The 24840-nt window shown below is 43.7% G+C and overlaps 2 protein-coding genes across 4 annotated transcripts in view; one reads left to right on the forward strand and one right to left on the reverse strand.

Moving 5' to 3' along the window:
- Positions 1-23964, reverse strand: part of LOC119170810 (transcription factor E2F2) — a 41229-nt gene extending 17265 nt beyond the window's left edge. The window contains exons 1-5 of one of the 3 annotated variants that reach the window (XM_037422068.2): positions 23452-23964; positions 21855-21960; positions 21375-21457; positions 2825-3102; positions 1472-1586 (exon numbers count right to left, since the gene is read on the reverse strand). In XM_037422068.2, coding sequence (XP_037277965.2) covers positions 1472-1586; positions 2825-3102; positions 21375-21457; positions 21855-21960; positions 23452-23670 — 801 coding nt within the window. In that variant the 5' untranslated portion in view covers positions 23671-23964. The other 2 variants (XM_075886634.1, XM_075886635.1) reach the window with 2 other exon arrangements.
- A 545-nt stretch (positions 23965-24509) lies between these two features.
- LOC119170806 (sialin) overlaps positions 24510-24840 on the forward strand; it is an 82608-nt gene continuing 82277 nt past the window's right edge. The window contains exon 1 of the mRNA XM_037422065.2: positions 24510-24773. Within this exon, the coding sequence (XP_037277962.2) occupies positions 24656-24773 (118 nt within the window). The 5' untranslated portion in view covers positions 24510-24655. The remainder of the gene's footprint in view (positions 24774-24840) is intronic.

A 24840-nucleotide genomic window follows, 5' to 3' on the forward strand; every position in this document is an offset into this window, starting at 1 on the left:
TTAAAGGGACCCTCAACTGGCCTCAATGGGTAATCAGATTCAGGTGTAAAATAAAAGAGCATGAATTATAGCGACAGGTGACAGCATACTTTTTGCGATCTGAGTAGGATTTATATATTTATATCGCGTTCAAAAGTAACCAAGAACGGCATGTCGCGCCCCAAGCGTCAGAGCCATAAAACACAATTATGACGTCCTAATAACTTTGTTGTGATTATTTAGAGCGCACTGGAATAAGGGCTTACATTTCGAATATGTAGTTATTGTTCATTTTCGTTTGTTTCTATGTGGCTTACAAGGTAAAAGAAATACAGCATGAAAAGTGGCGCTGCTTTCATGGCCTCTGCAGGGAAACGGGTGCACCTAGAGTGCCTCAATGCTCGTTCACGCACATCGAGCCACCCTAGGTCCAGCTGTGCATGCGCGCGGCGTTTCCACAGTAGTTGAATTCCCGTCGCGTCGGGCGCGTTCAAGAAGCAAGCCAGCTTTTGTATGCAATCGTTGCGGCACGCGAAATGCCGTCAGCGTACTGCTCTGTGGGGAATCGCTTCATGCGTGCGGCTGGTGGTGGCGATGGTGGCGGCCCGTCAGATTCGTGGCTACCGCTATCGTCTATCGAAAAATGTCGCTCTGGCGCTACTTGATAGGGGTCCTAATTTCGTGCTAGCATGCAAACCAAAATTCGTTCCTCTAACTCCTTCGAGTTGTCAAGCGATGGCATCGAAGCCGACAAACTACGGCCGAACGTGAACTACTATGCGTGAATTGTCGATAGAGTGTAAACATGCAGTTTCGTTTTCGAAGACTTGTCTTGGCTCGACTTGGCTAAAGTAAAAAAAACTACTTGTGCACGGCCAGATGTACTTGCATAAGAAGCCCCGGGAAAGTGCCATAACTTTTGTAATGTAATTTAGCCGCTAGAAAACAGTGGTTGCGGGACTGCAGGCTTGACAAACACAACCTTACGTGTTTGTACTTGGAGCTTCACTTTTCCTCACAGCTGGCGTTATACACTGGCATATAATCGCTATCGCGATCACATCCACTGTTTGCAGCATGTCTTTTTAAGACTGCAGAATTGCTGCGAATTGAAAAAATCAGATTATGAATGTTCTATGGTGTTTTCCACGTTACCATTCCATGATTACAAGCTCTGACAGCTAAGCTTTCCGTTGCACTCAAGAAAACAGGTACCATAAATATCAGTTGTGGGTCCCTTTAACTTTGACCACCCGAGACTGACTGTTGTGCACCTATACCAAAATACAGAGACTTTTTTTATTTACTTCAATTTCATCAAAACTCGAAAGTCATGGCTGAAAATAGAACCTGATGCTTCAAGCTTAATGCAGCAAAACTTCACCAGCTGAGCCACCCCAGTTCCCTGATTTTTCTTCTAGTGGACGACAGAAAGAACACTCAGCTAAAGATTTGACACATGAACTTTTGAGCCGAGCTCCAGGAGGCTTACCTTGTGGGGATCAGGCACTTCTAGCCGTGTCTCAGGAGGCGCCTTGACTGCTATCACCGTCTGGTCAGCCAGGCTGCTGATGCTTCGCAGGTCACGATACGTAACATAAGCATACGTGCACTTACGTGTTAAGGCCTAATCAACGCACTGCTTTCACAAAGTGACATGTGATACAAGAACTCTCTCTACCATCAGTTTTTCTTGCTACTGCCCACTTCTTTAATATTCACACAGATCTAAAGGAATAACTCAAGCCTGAAGGTTGTCAAACAATTACTGCAGCAGCATTCTTTTCACTGGCTTTTCCACTTTATGCTAAAAGCTTTTATGAGGCCAAGCAATGGTAACCAGACATATCCCAGCAGTAGACATTAAGCTTGTGCGAATATTCCAAACGTATGTTACTGTATACAAATTTAAATTGAAAATTCTGTAGCCTATTCTGAAAATGCCCACATCACACTTCCACAAAATTCTTTACAGGTCATTGCAGTTAATAAACTAAATTGAGCAACACAGGATGCTACACGCCGTACAAGAGAAATTTATCTTGCAGCACAAGATAAGCAAAATGGTCAGAGAGAAGGAGAGACAACATGCACTCCCAATTAATGCGATAAATGTGGAACAGAGTTTGGGATGAGATAAGGAGAGGCCAAGGAGCATTTTTATTAAAGCATTTTATGCTCTCCCTGTGTGCAAACACCAAGCATTATATCGCTATCAGCCTGTATTATGCCCAGTGAAGAACAAAGGCCTTACATTAGCCTCACCCTGCATAGCCCGGCAGTTTACTATGCCAGATAGCACAAGCGTCCACAAAGTAGAGCCCCAGCCCACTAACCTGGTCTCCTAAACCATGCTTTGCTTCCAGCTGCACCTACTCAAACAGCGCACTTGTTTTTCAACAGCTTGTTTAATAAAACTGCAACTGATGGATTTGTGACCCATCTTCAGCATACTCAAACAGAGCACTTGTTTTTCAACAGCTTGTTTAATAAAACTGCAACTGATGGATTCGTGACCCATCTTCAGCAAATTTGTGGGGCAAACAGGCCAACTGACCTGTATGCTCTGACAGGCACACAAGAGGGCCGACATGTACAAACAAAGAACAGCTTTGTGGCAAGCCTCCACTTAGCTATTTAAACACAAATCAGTGTTCAGGTGGAGCATCATTGCGAATAGAAATGTGAGAAGCTGAAAATGTGACACAGTTTCAACATACAAACACAGCACTTACGTGCTGCCATAGCAGCTGCCACCAAAAAACTGTTTGCACAATTTTCATGTTTTGAACGGCCACCAAAGAACTGAGCAACAGCTGACATGATCAACAGCAGGAAAGGATATCTTCGATCAACATTTTCAGCGATGCCTCGCAAGTCAGACACTGCGCTATCTAGCAGCGCGTCCAGCTCGCGTTCCACTTTGATGTACTCATCGACTTCCTGCTGCAGCATGCGCTGCCGGCTTCCATTGAGGGTGGCCGCCCCTCGTCCCTCCCTCCACCGAATGTTGTTTTTGGACTTTTTCTCGATGAGGCCCACTCCCTCGAGAACGTTTGTGATGTCGTAGATGCGCCGCTTCTGTACACCTAGCTGCTCCGACGCTTTATTCAAGTCCACCACCTGCACAGAGGAAAAATAACAGTGCACTGCCACCATCAGCATTGCACTGCAATGTTATCAGAGGACTGCCACGCAAGTTACTATAAAAACATGCTTGAATGGCATTTCCTTGTTTTTTCAGCTCCTTCCCTTACAAGCAACTAGTGCAGCTACACTTATGAGAACACAATGTAGCAAGACAGCAAAATATGGACAATGCCCATGAAGACACTTTCTCACGTGCCCTCCTCTATTCACCTTAGCATCACTCATCTACCTTTAACAGTCGTATTTCCCGCATTACCAGTGCAAAATAAGAGATGCCAGTTGGCCACTGGCACACAACTACAAAGGAAAAAAAAGGGGGGGGGGGAGAGAGAGGCATAATCACTAAAATTATGGCACCTGAGTACGCAGGTGCCAAGCTCACATGACAGAAAGGTCTGTCTCTCTTTTCTGTTGTGATGTCATCGTATGTGTAGATTTAAAGTATTTCTTGGAAAGCATTGCAGACATCTTGTTAATGTTTGACCATTTTGATGTGCACGCAGAAGAGTGATAGTGCTTTTGCGTGACGTGCCAGTAGGGAAAAAGAGATGACTGCGGTGCACATACAAAAATGCATGAGCGCAGCAAGAGTTGGACAAGAGAGTAGCAAAAACGAACAGTCGCGCGTATGAGGGAGGAGAAGGAAAGAGATGAAGTTTGTGTCTGATGTAGTCAAGTGACCATCAAGTGTCAATCTGCGCAATGTGGTCCACAAGTTCAAGCTAAGAGCTTCATGTGGTCATTGGCACTCGGCACCACTAACACCTTGCAGCAAGGCTTCAGTCTCCTTAAAGCCTTCGAAAGCTAGTGTCAACTTAACTCTTTGGAAGCCACATCACATCACTTGTCACAATGCCTCATCACTCCAGCTAGCTGAAGTTTCTCAACTGTCCAGTAGGTGGTCTTGTTTTTGCCCGAAGTATGACACTTTTCTACTATGAGGTCAGCTCATTACATAGATGTTGCCTTTTCTGTCTTATTTTTTTACTCAATTGCTTATGTTAATGTGTATGTTTAATGAGTGCACAAAGCTACATTGGTTACTTACAAAACAACATTGTCAGTTTGGTAACACTGTATGCATTCCCAAGCAGAACATCTAGAGAAACACGTTTTATATCACACCAACGTGACTTAGTGTAGCTATATCAACACATTCCTCATTTTGCAAGAGCCGTACCAGACTTCTGTGTCTCAGAATGACTACACAGTCCAAAATCATGCATGTTTTATTCCTTATATATGCTTTGCTTTGCATACAAAAGACAAAACTACAAAAATGCCAGACTTTGACGCTAGCACATGCAGCAAAAGCCTAGTGCTGTCTATAGAAAAAAAAAAAAAGAAGAGCTATGGATACAAAAGATGTAATTTAATGCAACACTTAGGATTTCACCATCTATGCTGCAAATATTACAGTTGTTAGATGGGAGATGTTCCGTATCATAGTGTTTACCAGCTAACACGTGAAGTGACACTGCTGTGATCAGCAATACTTGCACACAAAACAAAAACGGCTCAGTGCATATTGGGACCTTTACTGAGCGCAAATAATATGCCATTTAACTCTTTGAGGTCCAAAACTTTTACCCACTTTCGTCTGTACCAGTCCGAAACTATTGACAGTTTTTGGTGCCGCACAGAAAACACAAACAATGGTAGAAAAACTAGCAGAATATTTATTTTCGCTCCTGCATTCAGCAGGCAATACCTTTAAAAATATTTGGGCAGCCTGTAATACCCTCAAAGCATTCTCCTGTGTGCAGGCCAGGGTTGTTACTGCAGGTCTTACAGAAAAACAAAGTTTTCCTGCTGCCTTCTTGTGTTTGCTTATAGCTACAAACATCACAGTCCTTGCTGCGTCGGCCTGGGAACCTTGTAGATGAAATGGCTCTTTCCATCGAGCCTTTTTTCGCACTGCTGTGCAGACACATCCCGGTTTCGGACTTGAGCCCTTACGTCACCCACAAGCTGTTGGATGGGGTTGCGGCGGTGCTGCAGGTGTCGTTCGTTCTGCCCATAATTCTGCAGCTGCGTGCACCTTAAAACGCAACTGTTGCAAATATAAACTTCCAGAAGCCACAGAAAAAGTTTGCAGTGCCATTTCATCATCTTACTACAAAATGCATACCTCGTGTCAACAGAAATGCCGTTTCTTGTTTTTGTCGAACCACTGTCATCACTATCTGACGGTGGCAAGTAATTCTCTTCTTTATTAGTCATCGCTTTCACTAAAAGCCCCACCACAAATCACACATGATATTAACAGAGACACGTTTATCAGCGAACCGCACACGAGTGGGTGCGCTCTAGGCTCCAGTAGCCCTGCTGAACATAGTGCCGCATCCTAGTGTAACACAAAAGTAAACCTCAACAAGCAAAGCTCACTTATTCCTCAAGAAATGGCACTTGATGTATACAAAAAATGTGTGCAACTCACAGTGAGAGAACCACGCAACTTAAACCACAAACCACGGCCCAACAATGGACCGCAAAGAGCCAGTAAACAACCCCGAGGTCCAAACATTCTTATGAAGTGAAACATGTGCACATTTTATATGCGAACATGCTGCTTTAAATATTTTGCGAATGCTTGGCTAAAATAAGGAAGTTCAGGGATTAGAACATCCGTTTCAGCTGGTTTCAAATCATTGCACGGCCTCGCCACCCTGCTCTGCCATAGGGAGGGGAAAGGTATAGCCCGTTGTCATGGCTACGCCCACTTTGGCAAAGTGACAAGACGTCAGCGATACGTCATCAGCATGCAGCCAACAATAGAGCAGGGCGTTTCGGACGTGTCGTAGCAGGAGCAGCCCTCCCCTAGTAGTCAAGCAGCGAGGTGCCTCTTCATCTCGAAAGCTTTCGTTCCCGTACCGCTTCTCCCGGTAGTCTGGGGTTCTACAATTTGGCAGAGGGCAGCACAGGAAAATGAAAATGTGGACTGCGCGGCCGAAACAGCATCACCACAGGGCGAAGGCCCTGTTTCGTAGGGAAAAGAACCAATTGACGGGCTCAGTAGTATGTAAAGTTGCCCGTGGTTAAGTTTCATAACTGTGGGTATGAGGAGGATTGCTCAGGCGAAGGAAACGGGTGTGGGATGGTTTTTCGAAATGGAAAGTTTGCGTGACACTGTAATATTAGGAAAATGTGATTAACATGATTTACCGTACAAGTTAGCAAGCTTGCTTGTGGCATGTGAAAAAAAAAAAGCCAAAGCCTGTTTACTGGCCCTTTGAAGGCATACTGAACACAAGTTGAATAATTGATTGATATGTAGGGTTTAACGTCCCAAAACCACCATGTAAGTGTGAGAGATGCCATTGTGGGTAGCTCTGAAAATTTCGAGCATGTAAGATTTTTTAATGTGCGCCCAAATCTGAGCACACGGGCCTACAGCATTTTCGCATCTATCAAAAATGTAGCCGCCTAAGCTGTGATTCGATCCCACGTACCTTAGCCCTTTAGACCACTGCGGCGGGACTACTGAACAGAAGTTGGAAAAACTCACAAAACCTTCATAATTCTACTCTAAAGATGTGACTGTTCCAATAAACAGCTAATTTCTCGTATTTTTGAACAGTTGGCTTTATTTCTGACAGATCGCTATCACCCGACAATTGCACACGAGCACGAGTCGTGACATCACAACTGCCGAAAGGCATGCAGGGGTGCACGTGTTCCTGTCCTCTTCCCTACCTCTCTTTCCATCCCACTCTCCCCCCATTCACAAAAGCGCTGCTGCTTCACCCCAGCCAGGAGCACTGTTCAATACCGGTATTGTTCAAAATGGTTCTGCGAACCGTAGGAAAACTGAGTAGGTCAAGAGACGAGTGTGACAGCTGGCATTCTTGGCTTGCTCATTACGTGCATAACATCAACAACAATAACTTTCTCCAGTTCACAGTGTGGCCGTTAGATGCGACAGTTTGTCAAAAACGCACTAACTTCACTATTTTCCTGTAGTTTCTGCGCGAAATAAAGGTTGTGGCTATCAATATCAGGACCAAATCTCTAGATTTAGCGGAAAATCTTAGCGGCACAAATTTTGCTCAGCATCCCTTTAAGGTGGCCTTACATGTACAAGTTACTGATGAAATAGTTATTGAGCATGAAATAGTAATTCATAGAAAGTGTTACAGATGAAGATCAACTGCACAAAGAATTGAGCAGAGTCAGACCTCCATGACTGTGCTACTGGCGTGGCTTGCGATGCTCCACCCACAGTACAATTAAATATAAACATTTAATTATTGGTGTGGCTTGCAATGCATCAACCACAGTACAATTAAATATAAACATTTAATTATTGCACACTGCCAACTTGCTTTACAGCCATAGGCAGGAGTGTATTGTACAAAAGAAAATGTTGAACAATCAACACAGGAAACAAAATCTAGAAAGACACAATACTGCAGGTGAAAATAGCGGCAAGAAAGTACGGAGATCACAAAAAGAGGTATCGACATTTTACGGATGTAATGTAGTCAGTAAACTTGCCAACTCCCTTTTTTATATTGAAACTTTCCTACACACAAAATTCTACATTTTATGCAAAGCAAATATAGTTTCAAACAGATCCTTGTTTACATGAAAAGCGCTGAATAAATTACAGGGCAGTATGCAAATAAACTAGCTTAAAAAACATTCAAAATTAATTTTGTTGAACCTAAGATCCTGCGATTGTAAAGTCATTTTCAATAGTGGCCATACATAATGCGTAAAGCCATAAAAAATGCAGGCCCGATGCACCACAATATCTGGAGAAGCTATCAGACCTATTCAGCCATCACGACTTTAACCAAAACCTGAGGTGTTGCCAAAAGTGGCCGCACACACATCCGAATCGAGGCATGTGTTCTTCCCCCAGCCTAACAAATGTGAGACATCAGAAACAATGGCATGCAACTAAAACAACACGAAAATCGTAAGAAAGCAAGATGGCAACCAGAATTACAACACCTTTGTTAATGACAGCCACACTTTCTGTACTATATCATAGCAATCATGCAACACGTCTGAAAAATCAAGCAGGACCATCTCTTAATCATGAGCCTATATTCATGTCCAATGCAGGACAAAGGCCTCTCTCAATGACTTCCAGTTCACCGTGTGCCGAGCAGGCAGGAATCGTTTTAAGCCACCAAATTTCTTAAATTTCACTGGCCCGTATAAGTTCCTTATATAGCCAATATTCTATCCTTTGGTATCCATTCTGTTACTACAACTGACCATCCGCTATTTGTGCTCTGCATTACATGCCCAGGACCGCTTTTTCTCTCTCTCAGTGCCAACTACAACGTCGGTTACCTGTTCGTTTTCTAATCCACTCTGCTCTTTTCTTATATTTTCATACTGCACGTATCAAATACCATTCCAATGCATGATGTAAGGTACTTGACCGCTTATTTAATCTGCTTAAGTTGTGGACAAGAAGGGTAGCTGTGAAATTTTTGTGGATGTTGTCTAGGATATTTATTCATGTTTCCTTGGCAATGTAATGCCTCTAAAACTGCTGCTATTTATACTGCTCATTTAAACTACTCTGTCAGAGTCCTGTACCGGGATTTGTTGTATTTTGCTAATTGCTTTCTCAGTTGATTACCTTATCAATCGTATGTTACGTAACATTTCAAACACTACTGGTAATATGTTGATTCATCTATAGTCTCCCCTTTGTTGTGTTTTAGTAAAATGTTACCATTTTTTCAACTTGTTGTGTTGATTCATCTATAGTCTCCCCTTTTTTGTGTTTTAGTAGAATGTTACCATTTTTTCAACTTGTTGTTGCAGGCGAAAACGCAAGGCACTGACCGTAGAGTCTTGTGAGCTTCTCTAAATCATCTAATTTGCATTTTTTAATCAAATAGACTGTTTTGCCATCATCATCAGTCACTTTCCCAGAAAAAATGCTCTCTAGGGCTTTCATAGCCTCGTTGGTATTTGCGCTTAAGTGTACCATTCAAATTAGCTTTCACAACAGGTAGGTCAGCTTGTCTGTACACTGTGCAGTACAGTTGCAAGCAGAAATCTGCCATGTTCACTATGCCATTGAAATCGCTAACGAGATTTTTATTCTTATCTTCTTCTATATCCATTTATGTTCACCCCACACAGTTCATTTTTAACTGCTCTAATAATGCTGCCTTTCTTTCTTTTTTTTTTTTACAGTACCTATATCTGTTTTGCAACATATGTTGATCTGTACTGAATGTTGCAGCATTTTTTCTCATTGATCATATTTGACAACTCAGCAAACTCTTTTTTGTCTCTTGCAGTAGTTACTAACACCTGTAGTTACTTTTTAAATTAAATGTAGTGGTTTAAAAAGCTTACTTACATCTTGCCCACATGCTTTGCCTCCAACTGTCTCCTTTAAAAATCAGTCTAGCTACGGTTTTGTATATTTCCTAGAGGTCGTCATTTTCTTTTCTTTTTCTAAAGCTCTCCATTTTTCTCAAGGAAAACCTTAAATATTCCAGTTGTCTCAGAAAAGAAAAAAAAATGCCCAGCACACACTGGAAAGAGACGACACTAGCACTATGTTCTTATCGGAACTGAACCTAAGCTGGCCTGTTCCTCAGTGATTTACCGCATGCTGTATCTCTTCAGTATAATGTGATTTTTTTTTTTAACTTCACTCACCTGTAATTGCTATATTTTAGATTACTATTTCTTTCTTTTACTACACCTGGGTGCTTGCACACAATTAAATTTATTTTATTTCACTCCTCCACCACCACTACTTTTCGTCTCAGTCCACTTTCGGAGGAAGATCTTCACAGGGTCAGTTTCCTTATGCCCCGAGCATTTCATCTCGGTTATTCCAACAGTCAATGCTTCAGTTGTCAAGTACTTCTTCCCCTTTCCACTTTTACGTTGAAATATTGCACGAATACGGTGCACTGGGTTTGTACATTTTGCACTCATAGATGTACAGCTTCACAGAAGTGCTCTACAAGCTGGATAGCAAAACAGCATGTCATCTGCTAAGGCAATTTCGGTTCGAGCCATTGCTCTCTGCCTACTTCAAAAAGCAATGTGTTCAGCATAATTGGGGAGGAAACACGCTCACTTCCGCAACACAAGATGTTAAAGGCTGTCTTGTATATTTTGCAAATGAATGAAAAATACTTCAAATTTCACAGAGCAAAACGTAGTTGGGTGATAATTGTAAATTGAACACAGGGAACAGTGAAAAATAGTTTTCGAGTGCAGCAGCCAGTGCACATAAAGGTTGCACTATGAGAGATGCATCAATTTTGCCACGTTAACTTCACTTGGTATTTTTGAGATCCAACGGTGGCTGCCTCAAAATCTTTTACACGTGTGAGCACCTGGTACCAATTGTCAATGTACAATCTTAAGGGCTTCTGACAACAGTACAGGTACTCAAATTCAGTGAACTTCGATTGAGCTTACTGCATTGCCTGCATAAAAAATGTTGGGTTGAGAGCAGGCAAACGGAACAAAATGGGCACTCACTCTGTGATATAGAATGATCAACTTGGTCTTAGAAATGACGGGTGACAATGTTGTAAGGTCTCTGCTATTTCACTTATTTTTTAAGAGTGCACTGCCGAAACGTCCGAGTTGAACTTGAAAAGAAAACGTCCATTTTGCATGCAATGGTTCAATCACTGGCTTGAATTTTGACAGTCCGAGTGCCACGAAGAAATCGTGCAACTCTAGCATAAAGCAAGATTTAGAGGTATCAAATAAAAATTGGGGAACTATGAGGCTTGTTCACTTTTCTAACAAGACACGACTCACACCCCTTACGCACGGGCAGAAGTACCTTCTTTGTTTCTTTGAATAACGTTCTGCAGAAGTCGTGCCGATGACACACGCCATCACTAAGCTCTTTAGGAGCTTTGTGGCCATTGCAATTACCTCCAATTCCTCTGATGAACACTAAAAAAACAAAAGTGGCTGTGAAATCAGCAGGAGAAGCAACATTTTTAAAAAAACTGTGCTTGCTGTCAAATCTTTTGTTGACAGTGCCTATTGTGCACACTCCAAAGCACCACACTAAAGACAAAGCAAATGACACTGCCGGAATTCAACATGGCGGAGCTAGCGAAGTGATCTGGCTATACACTAGAACACAGAAAGCTCACTGCTTGCTGCCATATTGAAAACCGCGTGGCGCCGTCTGTTGCAAGCGAGGCGACTCAACACTCTCAACTGCCAGGCGAGCAGACGCTCTAGAAATCAAACGCGAAACTTCACAAGTCGAGTCCGGCTATAAGCATGTTTCGCACTGTTCCTGTGCTAAAATTTTAGGCTGATTTCGTGTGAAATGTCGAGGAGACGGTCCTCGACAGTACGAAATGTCTGCAGCTCGTGCATTGCAGACTACAGAAGCAGCTTCATCAGGTACGTATTATTGCGATTGAAAGAAACGCAAACAGCGGAAAGCGTTGCTTTCAACTCAATCGAACTGCGGCGTGCCTTGGCTGTGACAAGGCAGATTTTGTGCTGTAAGCCGGCGTCAACGTAGCGCTAAAATCTGGTTCCAACTCACGCTCATGCACCGCATGTTTATCAATTGCCAGTCTTGCCAGGCACTAGGAACACACAGGTGCTGCAAAAGTCCCAGCCAGAACAAGATTTTAAAATGCTACAGTGACGCCAGCTGAAAGCACGTGTAGATTCGCCCAGTGTCAATCAAGGCATGTCGCAGTTCGACCGAGTCGAAAGTCATGCTTTCCGCGCCGTTTACGCATCGCGATAGTAGGCCGTTGCAGTTGTACTAAGCATGCGCGGTGCGTGCATCCACGCGTGAGTCGTAATACGTATATCCTATTATTGACATGCGGCCTGCGAAAGACTACGGCAATAGTTTTGTGCTGCATACTACCGACATACGGCACGCAAATCGCTGCTGTAAAGTGAAACAGCTGGAGTCGCGCTTGAATAAACGCAATAAGCATACTTACTTGTACACTTCACAGGGCTCTTAGTCTTTCCTGCTGATTGCAAATATATCCTAAGGCAGCGGAGCTCAGCGTTTTTCGTTGTGGACGGAAGCCTGTGCAATCGCAATACACCGCACCGGCACGATTCCCGCGATGCGCTGTGAACTTCACAGGCAGTGCTCAGCAATATTTTCTTCTTGCGCTGGTTGTTATGGCATCAGATGACAGCGCAGTGGTACCCAGCTGACATTTTATAAACGGACGCAGCGTGAACAGGCGCTTTTTTGCATTTTAAGTTTCCAGAGCTGCTGCATTCCATGCTAGCGAGGGGCGCCTTCGCAGTTGTAAACAAATTATTCTCACTGGGAGCGAGGATATACTGCCGAAGGCGTCTGGGTGCGAGATGGGCGTGCTCTCGTCTATAGAAAGGGTGACAAAGTGTTTCTGGGCAGCCATTCGTGCTTACAACAGCCCCACTAAGGATTATGACAGCATTCGAGGCACCTTCATTAGAAAGGTGCATTGAAGAGTTGTGCACAATGTTGGTAAGAAATGTAGGCTATTTCGCATCACTCTTATGTTTGAAAAGTAAATGCCTGATCAGCCGCCTCCAAGATACCACGCAATCATTTGCGAGAAAAGTGCTGCAAGTGCAAGGGAAAACACAGAGAAAGCAATGGCAAAGGCAATAGCACCCGAGCAAGGGCATATCATCTCGAAATGGAAGTCGACGCAGACGGCGGCACAGTAACACTCTAGCGGGGTACTCGGTGAGCGTGTGTCTTGTGGGTCATTTCATAGTAGATAGAAATTTTGCCAGAACACGCACCGAGCATCACACCTAACTCAAACTTAAGCAGGTACATCATTTTGTTCTTTACCGTGTGCGGGGCCCCGATCCAGAAAGTGCACCTTCAACTTCACCAAAGCTTGTGTGTGTGTGTGTGTGGTCTAATGGCCCTTCCCCTGAGGTGAGGGCGTTTTGAAGTGACCATGCTACTGCACTGTGGCTGCAGAAAGTGATTGGACTGGAGGCCTTGTTGGCTCGAGTATGCAGTTTACCATTGTACAAAAAAAAAAAAAAGGGTACAGCCAGAAGTGCAGGTCGAAGATTCAACATTGCCCCCCCCCCCCCCCCAAAAATTTTGACTGGTATAAGTGTATTCATGCAGATACACACTAAAATATACAAATGCATACAAAAGTGAATGCCTTTTTCTCTACACAAAATTAAATTCCGTCTTATGCCTCTGTTCAAAAGTAGGCTTTCATGAATATTACTTATTTAGTTCAAAGCAAATCGTGATTATTATCAAATAATCTTCAAGTGAAGTCAAGTATTAGTAGAATTTTAATGGTAGTTGACAGAAGTTTTAAGTCATAAAGCTTGCAATGTTTTAAGTTTTTTCCATACTCAGTCCACATAAGCCCTCATAACACTTTCAAAAGTCGCCAAGATGCATATAATATATACACTTATGATTGAAATGTAACTTCATGGCGATGCATATTTCCCCTGAAAAGCAGCTTTCACGGCACTACATCCCCAAACCACAGTGAAGCCACATTTTAAAGCAATTAACATGTAGCAAAACAAATTTATTTGTTCCCTTCAAATACTTTGAGATTTCAGAAGTTTTCCATTAATCTCGAAGCAAATTTGACTGCTGTATTATCCATTCACACTTTAAGCACTGCTATAACGAAGGCTTATAGAAAAGACAACCAGTAAAATCTGACCAAGTAAAAGCATAGCAACGACAATCAAGAAAATTTTGCCATCTTAAAAGCTCTACTGACAGTGAAGGAGTTCAGTGATAACTGTATGAGACCTTATGTACACGATTGTTTTGCTACTTGTGCCACCTTGGGGCTAAGAAAGAAGAAGATATATTGAGCCTTTGGTGAAATGAATTTTGTACATAATAAATTTATCTTCATGTAGCTCCATTTTGCAGTGTACTGTTACGTATTATCACTTTGCTGAAGGCACTACAGTAGAATCTCGATGATACAAATTCGAAGGGAGCATGCAGAATATTCGTATCATCTGGAATTCATAGGAACCGAAAACAAGTTAAAATGAACAAGAGCTGAAAAAAAAAAACTGCACGATGATCTTTTGAGCTTTTCTGTAACATAAGCACCTTTTGTAATGAGTGGCCAGATTTAAACACAAAGTCGTTACGATAATCACATGTACCGATGCCAGATGGCAACTAGGTTTGTACCACTCATTATTAGTGCGATATTACATGTTGTATTGTCATGCCCTCATACAGGACATGTGTGTCTGTAAAGCATGAACATTATCTTTACTGCATTTCCAGCAAAGAAAGTTATTTTCACTGTATTTCTGATCATACGTGTGGCGTTATGATAGAACAGCTGCTTGTCATACAAACAGCCCAAGTTCGATCCTCACTCAGACCTAGAAACATTTATTATCAACATTATTTGCATCTTTCTCGATTTTTCGGCCACCCACAACATGATTTTTCACTCACAACAAATGACACTGACGTCTGAATTACTGCAAAATGAGCTCTTTAACACTATCACATTAAAACTATTGTAAAGCATGCCATAGTGGGTCGCCTCTGAATTAATGCGGACCATGTGGGGTGCACTGTATAATATTTAAAGAACGTAACAAGCATCTATGTATCAGTGATGCACTTGCTGTTTAAAAAATGCCAATGGCCACATTTTTTAAATACCACTCCCATTATCCTTTAAGGAAATTCATTACTGAATACCTAAATATTTAAATGCTAGGTATCAATAACTAATTTTTCTATTTGTATTCCAGTGTCAGATGTACATCGATATACAGTCATTTTTTTGTTTCATTTTGTTTCAGAGTGACACGACACTACATCTATTCTACCATAGCACAACTGGCTGCCCGCAGATTACATTATCCTATACTTTACCAAACCTGCCAAGGTGGCTGCTTGTCATAAACACAATCTTAACATTAGCTGGCAATACCTTAAATTATAAAGCATATGCACACAGCTTGCACCCCTGTCATAATTTTTAATGATGGTACATTAACCCACCATTTTAACGAACCATTGAATGCTTTTAGAATGCCACTGAAGATACTACAACATCGCGCATAAATTTTACTAATCAAGATGGCTAATCACACTGTCAGGAGCTTTCAGGACTGACTGTAGCATGCCCCTTATTTAAAGACAGTAAAAAATAAAGAAGCAGTGAACCTATTTTTCTAGGCTGGCGAATGTTGAGATCTAATGCCAGCATGCAAAGCCCATACGCAAATGATGATTCGGTTTGTATAGGGCATGAATAAAAAGCATGAAATATGAAGTCCCAGTGATTGAACTCCTGATGCATACTTTTAAAACAAGCTTGGGAAAAGTCCCTGCATACTACAGGGTGTGTCAATCACTCGAGGGATAGTCTTCACTTTGATACCATGAGCGCTGTCACGGACGGCTATTTTTGGCGACACCACGTCACGGCAATTAACGGGCGCCGTACTCCCCGACTGACCGTGAGAAACGGCGGCACATGAAAGGGAACCGATAAGTGCAAAATGGGGTGCTCTCCTTAGAACGTCGCCGCCGACAGTTAATCCTTTTGTAACTGTGGCGACGTCTGCAAGGTCGTAGAAGGCCGCGGTATACCCCGAAAAAGGATTAGACTACGAGACGCCCGGCTGAGAGCTAAATGGTTGACCGTTCCCACGGAGAAAAGCGTGGGAAACGCTCTGGTGGCCAAGCCGTATGACAACAACCCGACAGGTTGTCACTCTCGCTAGTTGCGGGCCCTCTCTCAATTAAAAAGGGCTGGGGTCAAAATATTTTTGGGGCGGAGTTTCCGTCAACTAAACGCACATGATTGGACCCATGCAGAGGTCTCTTGTCCCCAAGGAAGAGAGCGAGGAGACACGAGGGGGATTTAAGCGCAGGATTTTGCCCTGCTAGGCAGACTAGTCGCTGACCAAGATGGTGTAGAAACAGATCAACAAGCATCTCTTCTAGAAGTTTTTAGTGTGGCTCTGTATCGGCTGGCCACCTAAACTTAGCCGTTCGTCTAGTTGTGACGCGATATTAACGTCTGCAACGTAGACATCGGGACTTCGCCTCGAGTTAGCTCAACCTGCTCGAAGTCACCTGCAAGCACTAGCCTCCCGGAACCACCAGCGTTGCAACACCGCCAACATCGCAGTCGTGCCAGAACTCTCTTCGACTTCTCGCATCCGATCGTCGGGGACACAACGCTGCCGGTCATCACACGTATGCCTTCACCTGTTTATATCTTCGAACTTTCTCCTCCGTCGTTCTATTCGTGTTAGTGTGTGTAGTTTGTAATAGTTCTCTCTCGTAAGCTGATTTATTGTCTCTGTTATATATTTCTTTAGTTGTATCAAGTGTCGATGTATTTTGTTAGTTGTATTGAAGTGTTGTATTAGATCCCGTGTGCTGCACTATCACTAGAGTAAAGTTTGTTTTGTTTTCTCACATCTCTGATCTCTTTACTGTCTCTGCTTGCGTACGGAACGAACCAACCTGCTGTCATTCCCGTCGCCGACTTCGCGCTGGCGACGCTAGAGTGGCAGCTTGTAACAAGCGCATCAACAGGAGGAACGTCAAAGCTTTCCAAGGATACTCTCACGAACTGAATGGCAATTCGTTTGACTGTGCTGCAGCTACAAACCAGTAAGTCTCATGCATGAAAACCAGTGGGAAAGCCGCATGCAGATATGCTAGCTACTGTGGCAGAGCTGTTTACAATACCAATCCTCTGCTCAGTCTTGAAGAAAAAGGCTAACAAACAGACATTGAATTGAACATGCCCGCAAGTATGCAACTAAGAATAAAACACCGCCATGCTTTTCCAAGTAGAAGCACTCAATATTCCTACAACTATTTCACGGACTGGCTTGTTTTGTTTTTGCTCATCCACTCACAAAAGAATGAAAGGATTACACTGCCTTGAAGGTTTTCATTTGTTTGAGGACTGACAGAGATTACAATATGCTCGAAGGTTTCATAGCACATTATGTCCCTGAAATAAATGACCATGACAGTGATAATCACTCCAGGTACTAATGTGGATGCACACAATTGACCATGGCACATTTTTACTCATAGTGTAAATGTGCACCATATGAGAAAACGAACATATAAAAATTATTAAATATGTGAGCACCTCCTCTAATTGTCATATTTGTGGTTTATGCTTTTTTCTCTATCCCCGATGTCAACATATGTACATATATTCAAGTACTGCTTCAATAAATCATGCCAAAGACCTTATGCACTTCTAGTTACAATTACCTAGCCATTGTTTATTAATACTTGAATAAGACACTTTTGGTGCACTGTTGGAGTAAACAACAGATGTCATCTAGCATCCAGAGGTTGTGCAAGGATTGCCAAAAATTCGACATTTTTTTTAGAAACAAACAAAAGCAATTACTCGCAGCAGCTCCTTCTGGAATGCACCATCCCAATTCACGTCACTATACATTGCTTAAAAAAAAACAATAAACATACAAGAATGTATTCAAACGTTGTAGAAGATTCTACGATTTGAAATGTGCAATTTCACATTTATAACAATACTGTTAGGGCCTATAAATCGTAGTATCCACATTACTCTGTGGGAAACAAAGCTGTGTATTTTTGCTAGTTTGAAATGAAATCTGCGAGTATGCACGTAACGAAGAAACTTCACAGTGAATGCTGCGTTGCCTTGACAGAACCGCCCAACGGCCTTGTATCCACCAAACGACAATTCTACCTTGAGCTTCTTCAGCCGAAATGAACCATGAATCAAAACAAAATGTTGGCAAATTGATACATGACCGATTACATCTATGGGGCTCCCGCACTAAATTTCTATGGTTTGCATATTTACACACAAGGTAAATATCAATCATTATCAACTATTTCTAGGTTTCAGCAAACATTCAAACACTTTTAAATTTCGATGAAATATTACAGCATTCAAATTCGGTTTGATAAGAATTTAAAATATAATAAATTTCGTAGTATTGAAGATGAACAAATGAAAATATTTAAACTGCATGCAACCCCCTGTAAAGGTGGTTTTACTGCAGTAGAGGAGTGCCATACCGTGAAGACACCTTATCAGGGAACATTAAAACTGCGGCAAAGCTTTACTTCAAGTTTAATGTGTCACACTGGCACTTTTAATCACGATCAGGGCGATACGGACGAGTTCTCTTGATCGCGATCAACTTCATGATCGCTGCTACACGGTCCAAGCTAATCCGGTTTGAGGTTGGGTCAGATGAAATGCCCCAGGTGGCATTTGCGTGCCGTAAAACATGCCACTGACAAGACTCGACGTATGGTATATGTATAGATTCCTTTATCAGCAATGTTATCCGTGCAAGAACCACTTGAACGTCAAAAACTTTGCAGGCTGCTGCAATAGTAATTTCATAAATCCATCACTCGATGAAATTTTCCTAGCACTTACCTATGTTGCTGCAAGAGATCCTTAACCTACGCTTTTTTTTTTCTGATGGCCCACGCTCGTAGCCGTGTAGTCGAAGTGAAATGTCAATCTCATTGTATGCGCCAGTGGTTGCACTTGTGGCACCTCAAGTCAGTTCCAGGCGCTCATGCCAGCGGTTAATTACTGTAAAGATATCTTAATTCGACCACAAAGTGCGCATACGTTGCGACGTGATTGAAAGGCTTGCGAAACTCATAATAAGCTTGCTTCTAGGTGTTCCGACAGCTCTAACGGAGCGAAAGTTGAACTAAGCGCTGAAGGCAACGGTCGACTGCTTGTCGTCTGCTCTCCTGTAACTACATGTGGTCGATGCGAATCCTGAAATATGCAATACCTTAGATATTGTTGCAATTTAAACAGTTTAGAATTTGCATTTTTATATACATCTAGCTGTTTTAAAGCGTTTTTATCTAACTATGCTTGATTTTCTTGTTTATTGTGCTTTCAACAAGCTCAGCTAGGTGGTGCAGACGGCAGCAAAATCGCGATCTCTCAGGCAGATCGCGATTACACCTGATCGTAATTAAAAGTAACCATGTAGCAGCACCTAATCTGTATCGTGGTTAATACGGATCGACACTGACTGCGATTAAAAGTGCCGTGTGACACAGAAATAAATGAGCGTTTTGCCTTCAAACCATTCATCGTTACATTTATTATCTTGCTAACCGGCTTATATAAGTTAAGTAGAGTAAATCTTGAGATGTAACATTCTTTATAGCATATCAGTGGCATACTACCAAAAGCCAAATCCTCCTACTATTCAAAGTTGCTTCCACTTCTCTTTTGAATAAAAGATAACCGACAGTTGCTCACAGCTTCTTTTCAATTGAAAAAATTGCACAGGACCACTGGGTCATGGCAAGTATGATCATTTTTTCATATACTATGGGATATATGCTATCGAATTTTATTCAAAATTATTCGACCAAATCACTATTCACTCCGAACCTAAAATTTGCTATTGGCAGAAGGTTCGTCATTTCCAATTATTCATATTATTTGAGCTTCTTTGTTACTTTCAATGAGGAGCAGAATAAGGATAAAAAAAAGGTAGGGAGCTTAACCAAGGCTGTTTGTTTTCTGTGTTATTTCCGGCTTGACAATATTTACCATACCTCCAACCTTATTGCCTTCAATTACCCCACCAAGATACACAAACACCTGTTCCAAAATTTTGACAACTCATTGCCAGGCAACTGATTGTTGCTCAAATCTTTTCCTTAAAAACACATAGCCAGCTAAAATCCATCGTCGCATTTTCCCATGAGCCACAGCTCATCTTCAGACTCCCTGAACAGGATATCTGCTAATCACAGTTGTGCTTCCCCGGACTCTCCAGTGTGCCTTGAATAGACTCGATGACCGGCCATTCAATGAAGCAAAGATCTTAGGAGCCTGGTCGCGCAGCACATCAGCACAGAAAGCCACACGAGCCCTCCTGAGAAACTCGTCTTTGTGTGTGCTATGTGACATGTGTCTCTCTCTTTTACTCCCCTCTCCCCCTCCCCAAGTGTAGGGTAGCAAACTGGACGCATAGTCTAGTTAACCTCCCTACCTTTCCTACATTCCTTCTCTCTCTCTCACAGTTGTGCTCCCTCATACTCCTTTCAAGTACAAACTTTACAGAAGCACGAACTAAATATAGCCATGATAATGTACAACTCGGTGAGATAACAAAATTGAAAAATAAAGAAAGGGCCACTATGAGGGCACCTAACAAGTTATGAATTTAATGTGTCATAACAGCACAAGTGGTATGGATGAGTAGACCTCCCTTAAGGGCAATGACAAGGACTTCGCATCAAATAAAAGAAAACCTCATCTTTCACGCAAATGTGGAAAAGTCGACAAACACTGATACAAGACAAACAGTTAAAAAAGGCCATTCATAAGTGCCTGTAGCAGGCAAAGTGGGCGCGGCCCACAATTGCAACTCTTTAGTTCCTTAGGACCGAAATAACATAAAATTTGTTGACTGACTGTAGCAATCATAAGTGCACCCAATCTAGTATCACTTAGTCACTCTACAAATCCAGGTTTCAGCAATCCAGTCTCATTCGTTCATTGTAGCATTTTTCAACTGTTTCACCGTGCCATCCTTGCAGAGTACTAACACTCTAAAGGTTTGTCCTCTCAATGACCTTGACCTTTCCAAAATGTGTCGTTTGTGTCTTAACTGGTTGGCCGCAGTTCATAAATGTCTCTGAGCTTATGCTGTACTAATCATTACAACAGAAAAGTATTTGCATTAAAGTAGACTTATTCTTTCACGATTTCATTTTCATCTTGACCTAGCCTTGCACTACGACCTTTGACTTATTGGTACCACCTTATTTTTTCACTCAAAAACATCCATGCATAAAAATGTCTTTTTTTGGGGCCCTATAATTTTTAACATACAAAAGTAGGTTTTTTTCTTTTATTTTTTACGAATTGCCAGCCTTCAAGAAAACAAGTATGCTTCACCACACAGCACCTGTGCCAGTGTGGAGGCTGAGCCTACAGGAGGAAGAACAAGTCTGATGGCTAGTACAAGCACAATCATGAGGAGAAGAAAACTGATGCAGACAATCACTAATGGACCTTGCCAGCCCCGTCACGAAATTGTACAAAATGCGACTTCCAGCCGTTTTGCTTCTTTCAAATGCAATGGTTAAGCAAAGCTAAACAGTCATGGGACACACTAATGCTTCAAGCGGAAACTCTGAAGCCAAAGATACAGTACAAGTAGCATGCATGAACCGTGACTGTCGAGCATCTGTAAAAGACAAATTAGAAAAATCAAGACAGCCGTCTTACCCCGTCTGATGCACCCTTCAGCAGCTGGATGAACTTCTTTGTGAGCAGACCGAGGGATGTGTCATACCGATTGCGTTCCCCATCTACACAGCAAATAAACAAAAACAAGATGCGTTGTAAGACTACACACAGTTCTGCCTGCCAATGCTGAGTACCCTGATAGATGCTGAAGAATTGAAAGATTGCAAGGTGGTGTCTACTTTGTACTAGAAACTAGGATAAGCTATCACAAGCTAGTTATACTAGTTAAGCTAATGAAAAACAAAATGTGTTACAAAAAAATTTGCAGAACCAAACACTGCTGCTATTTTGCTAGAACGTAACATGTGCTACAGCTAGCTTTATGTATCCATTGACATGAAAATGTTCCAACGCTTCTTGCCACAGATAACATCAGCAACGCAGAACTTTCACGCTGCTTTTATTGACATATAGGAGTGAAAGCAGTTTCGGCAACACAAACTGTCAGTCTCAACGTACTTTTGCGAACTTGACCTCCGGTAGAGCTGGCCAGACGCCCCTTCTTCGTCGCTGGTGCCTTGAAATCAAATGACTCGGGGGACTCCATGTCTAGCCGGCGCTTGACCTGAAATCACCATAGCAGGAACCAGTGCTAAGACCGTGTGACACACGACTAATTGAGTTCTGATATGCTCCACCTAATGACGAGTGCCAGAAAGATTTAGAAACAACACCTTAACAATAGCGACACACGGATTAAACGCGCGAATGAGTGACAACTCCCGTCACAATACACGATGACGAAAGTGACGCATTCATCCCGCGGAACCGGCCAAGTTGGGACACGTCTTACCGGCAAATGACACAATCGCCATGATTTTAAAAGCCGCTTGGAGCGACCACGGTTTCAAAGCGCATAGCTAACCGAGCTGGCTCTAGTGGCCACGCGGGTACACATGTGCGCGCCATCGAGGTTCCGAAAAAAAAAAAAAAAGAATCGCGCCGGAGGGCGTGGGAAAAAAACGCAAGCAGCCGTCGGCGCCCGACCGTGTCGACAGCGGCCAAAGTAAATACAAATAAAGAAGCCGTTATAAGGAAGGACAACGCCGTGGCCGGTGTAATCGGCGTGAATAATCGGTCGAGACTGTCGAAAATCGCTAACCACAGCAGCTGACGAAGCCACGCAACCGCCAGCCGCACGAATCTGCGCAGTGTGCTCCCGAGAGTCCCCCCCGCCACGCATACACGTTGTCCGCTTCGCCCATTTAACAATGAAGTCGTTTCGCGGGACCAGCTGCATCAGCCACTGCTGCCACAGGGGCCGTGGGCTCGGATTCTTGAACGGGCAGGTTTCTGCCGGCCGATCGTCCGCACGGGCACGATGCGCACGAAAACGCGTGTGGCCGGACGCACACCTGCCCCTTTTTAGGGGTGACAAGCCGCACGCCACCGCGGTGCTGACACGACAACGGTTTCGATCGCGAGCCCGGGGCGTGCGTTCCCGCCGCCGTGGCGGTAATTAAGAAAGCTGGTCAGGCCAGGCAACACCGAGTAATGAGTGGCGCAGATGACCAGCTCGAAACCGCGGGAGGCGAAGCGCCCTGTGGGGGAGATGGCGAGGGGGCGACACGTAGTACACGGCGTTCTCGGATTGTTTTTCCGGGCAGCGCATTCCTCTCGATTCTCGGAAACGAAATCACGAGAAGCCAAAATAAACGAAATATAGAAAGAGGGATATTCCTTTCGGTCTTTGAAGCACACAACCGACACCGGACTTAACGGTCGCCCGGTGGTTTGAGGTAGCCGCAGCCCCACTCATAATCAAGGCAGGGCGATCAAAAATAAGGATAATTTTTTGCGACGTGCGCTGTTCGCACGGGTCTCCTTGGCATTCTGAATACATTAGCGGACAAGGGGTCACCGTAAACTTTAGTCCGAACCCCCCTGGGGGGTAGCCGGTGCCCCAGGTCCCCGGGCCCAATCGCGGAAGTCGTTTGTAAACAAAGGAAGCCAAAGGGCAGAGCATACGCAAAATGTCTTTCCGCAATCGCATCCGGTCAGTATTTAAGGGGCCCCGGGTCAAGCCCGAGGCCTCAGGGCAGTCGTAACGACCCACCTGGTTTCTCTCGGCAGGCGGCTTGGCCGGATTGCGGGCCAGGTAGAAGTGGTCAGGAGTCTGTCCGTACTCGTCCATCACAATGGCAGCCGCCGGCAGCTGGCCCGGCTTGACGAGCGAGTGCCGCGATCCTCCCGCTTCCTTGGCCGTAGGTGTCTTGAAGCTTCCGCTGGCCATCTCCGTGTGAACCAAGTCCACCTGATGCGTGGAGATCATCATCCCTCGACGTGATGCGGCCCGCACCGCCAGCAGCCGGCGCCCAGCACTAAGTAGGCTTCCGCTACGCGGACATAGTAGACCTCGAAAAATCCCCCTCGAAACGTATATTACGCAAACCTTCAATCAAAACTGTACCATGATTGCACAACTAGATGAATTAAAGAGTCTATCCAACGTAATCCGGGACTAATAAGATCGATTAAATGGACCGGATGACTTCGATTTAAATGTCTACCACAGAGGGTATAACGCTCGACCGTTTCGCGCAAAAAAAGCGCCGCGTACAAAGACGCGCGCTCTCGTCGTATTTCGCGCGAAAATATTCCCGCCAGAGGGTTGAGGCTGGTTGCGATGCACGGTTCGCCGCATCTTTTCCTGAAAACGGTCCAGAATATCCTATTTGTGTAGAATTTTCGAGGCATTTTAAAGAGCATTGACTAATTTGCTTCTCTCGCTACTACAGTGAAACTTCGATGCGACATATTTTGACTATTCCATCGAATAATCCAGACTACGGTGGTAACCGCGGAGCAGACCGCCGTTGTTGACCTTGTGAAAGCTCTTTCATTCCTCCAAATGAAGCCTGCTTGTAAAATTACGGAGTCTTTCTAAAACTGTGAGCTACGACAGGCCGTAATTCAAATAAATTCGCATGTTTATTAACATGGTAGCAGTAACAGTTTTCATTTCAGGCTCGACGACTCTGAAAAGCGTCGTCTGCTTCTCGTCGGCCCCGCCCACCAATTGCGTTTTGTCGCACGCCATTGGGGGGCTTGCAGCCAATGACAAAGCCAGGTTTTCAAATATGGCGGTGCTTGGTCCGCACGCATGCAATAGCGCGGTTTATCCGGAGTTCATGTAGCTGGCAGAGCTAGGCCAAGGCTAGCGAAAGCAGTTGGATTGTCACGTGATTGTACTTCGGTGACAGCTGTGCGCGTATGACAGCAGCTTTCGGGTGTCGCGGGACGGGCTATGCGGCCGTGCGATGACCGCTGCCTTGGCCTGCGATGTGTCGGAGAAGAAGAAAGCCGACAGCAAGCGTGTCCACTACGCCCCCTTGGCCGGTGGCCAGAACCCCACGGGACGAAAGAGGAGCACATGCCGTAAGCGCGCGCCGAACTTTTCAGTCTGTCTTGCGTGCGCTTGTTCGCCCGCGACGACGAAATCCCT

This window comes from Rhipicephalus microplus, chromosome 2 (genome assembly GCF_043290135.1).
Source record: "Rhipicephalus microplus isolate Deutch F79 chromosome 2, USDA_Rmic, whole genome shotgun sequence".
NCBI classification, from domain to species: domain Eukaryota; kingdom Metazoa; phylum Arthropoda; class Arachnida; order Ixodida; family Ixodidae; genus Rhipicephalus; species Rhipicephalus microplus.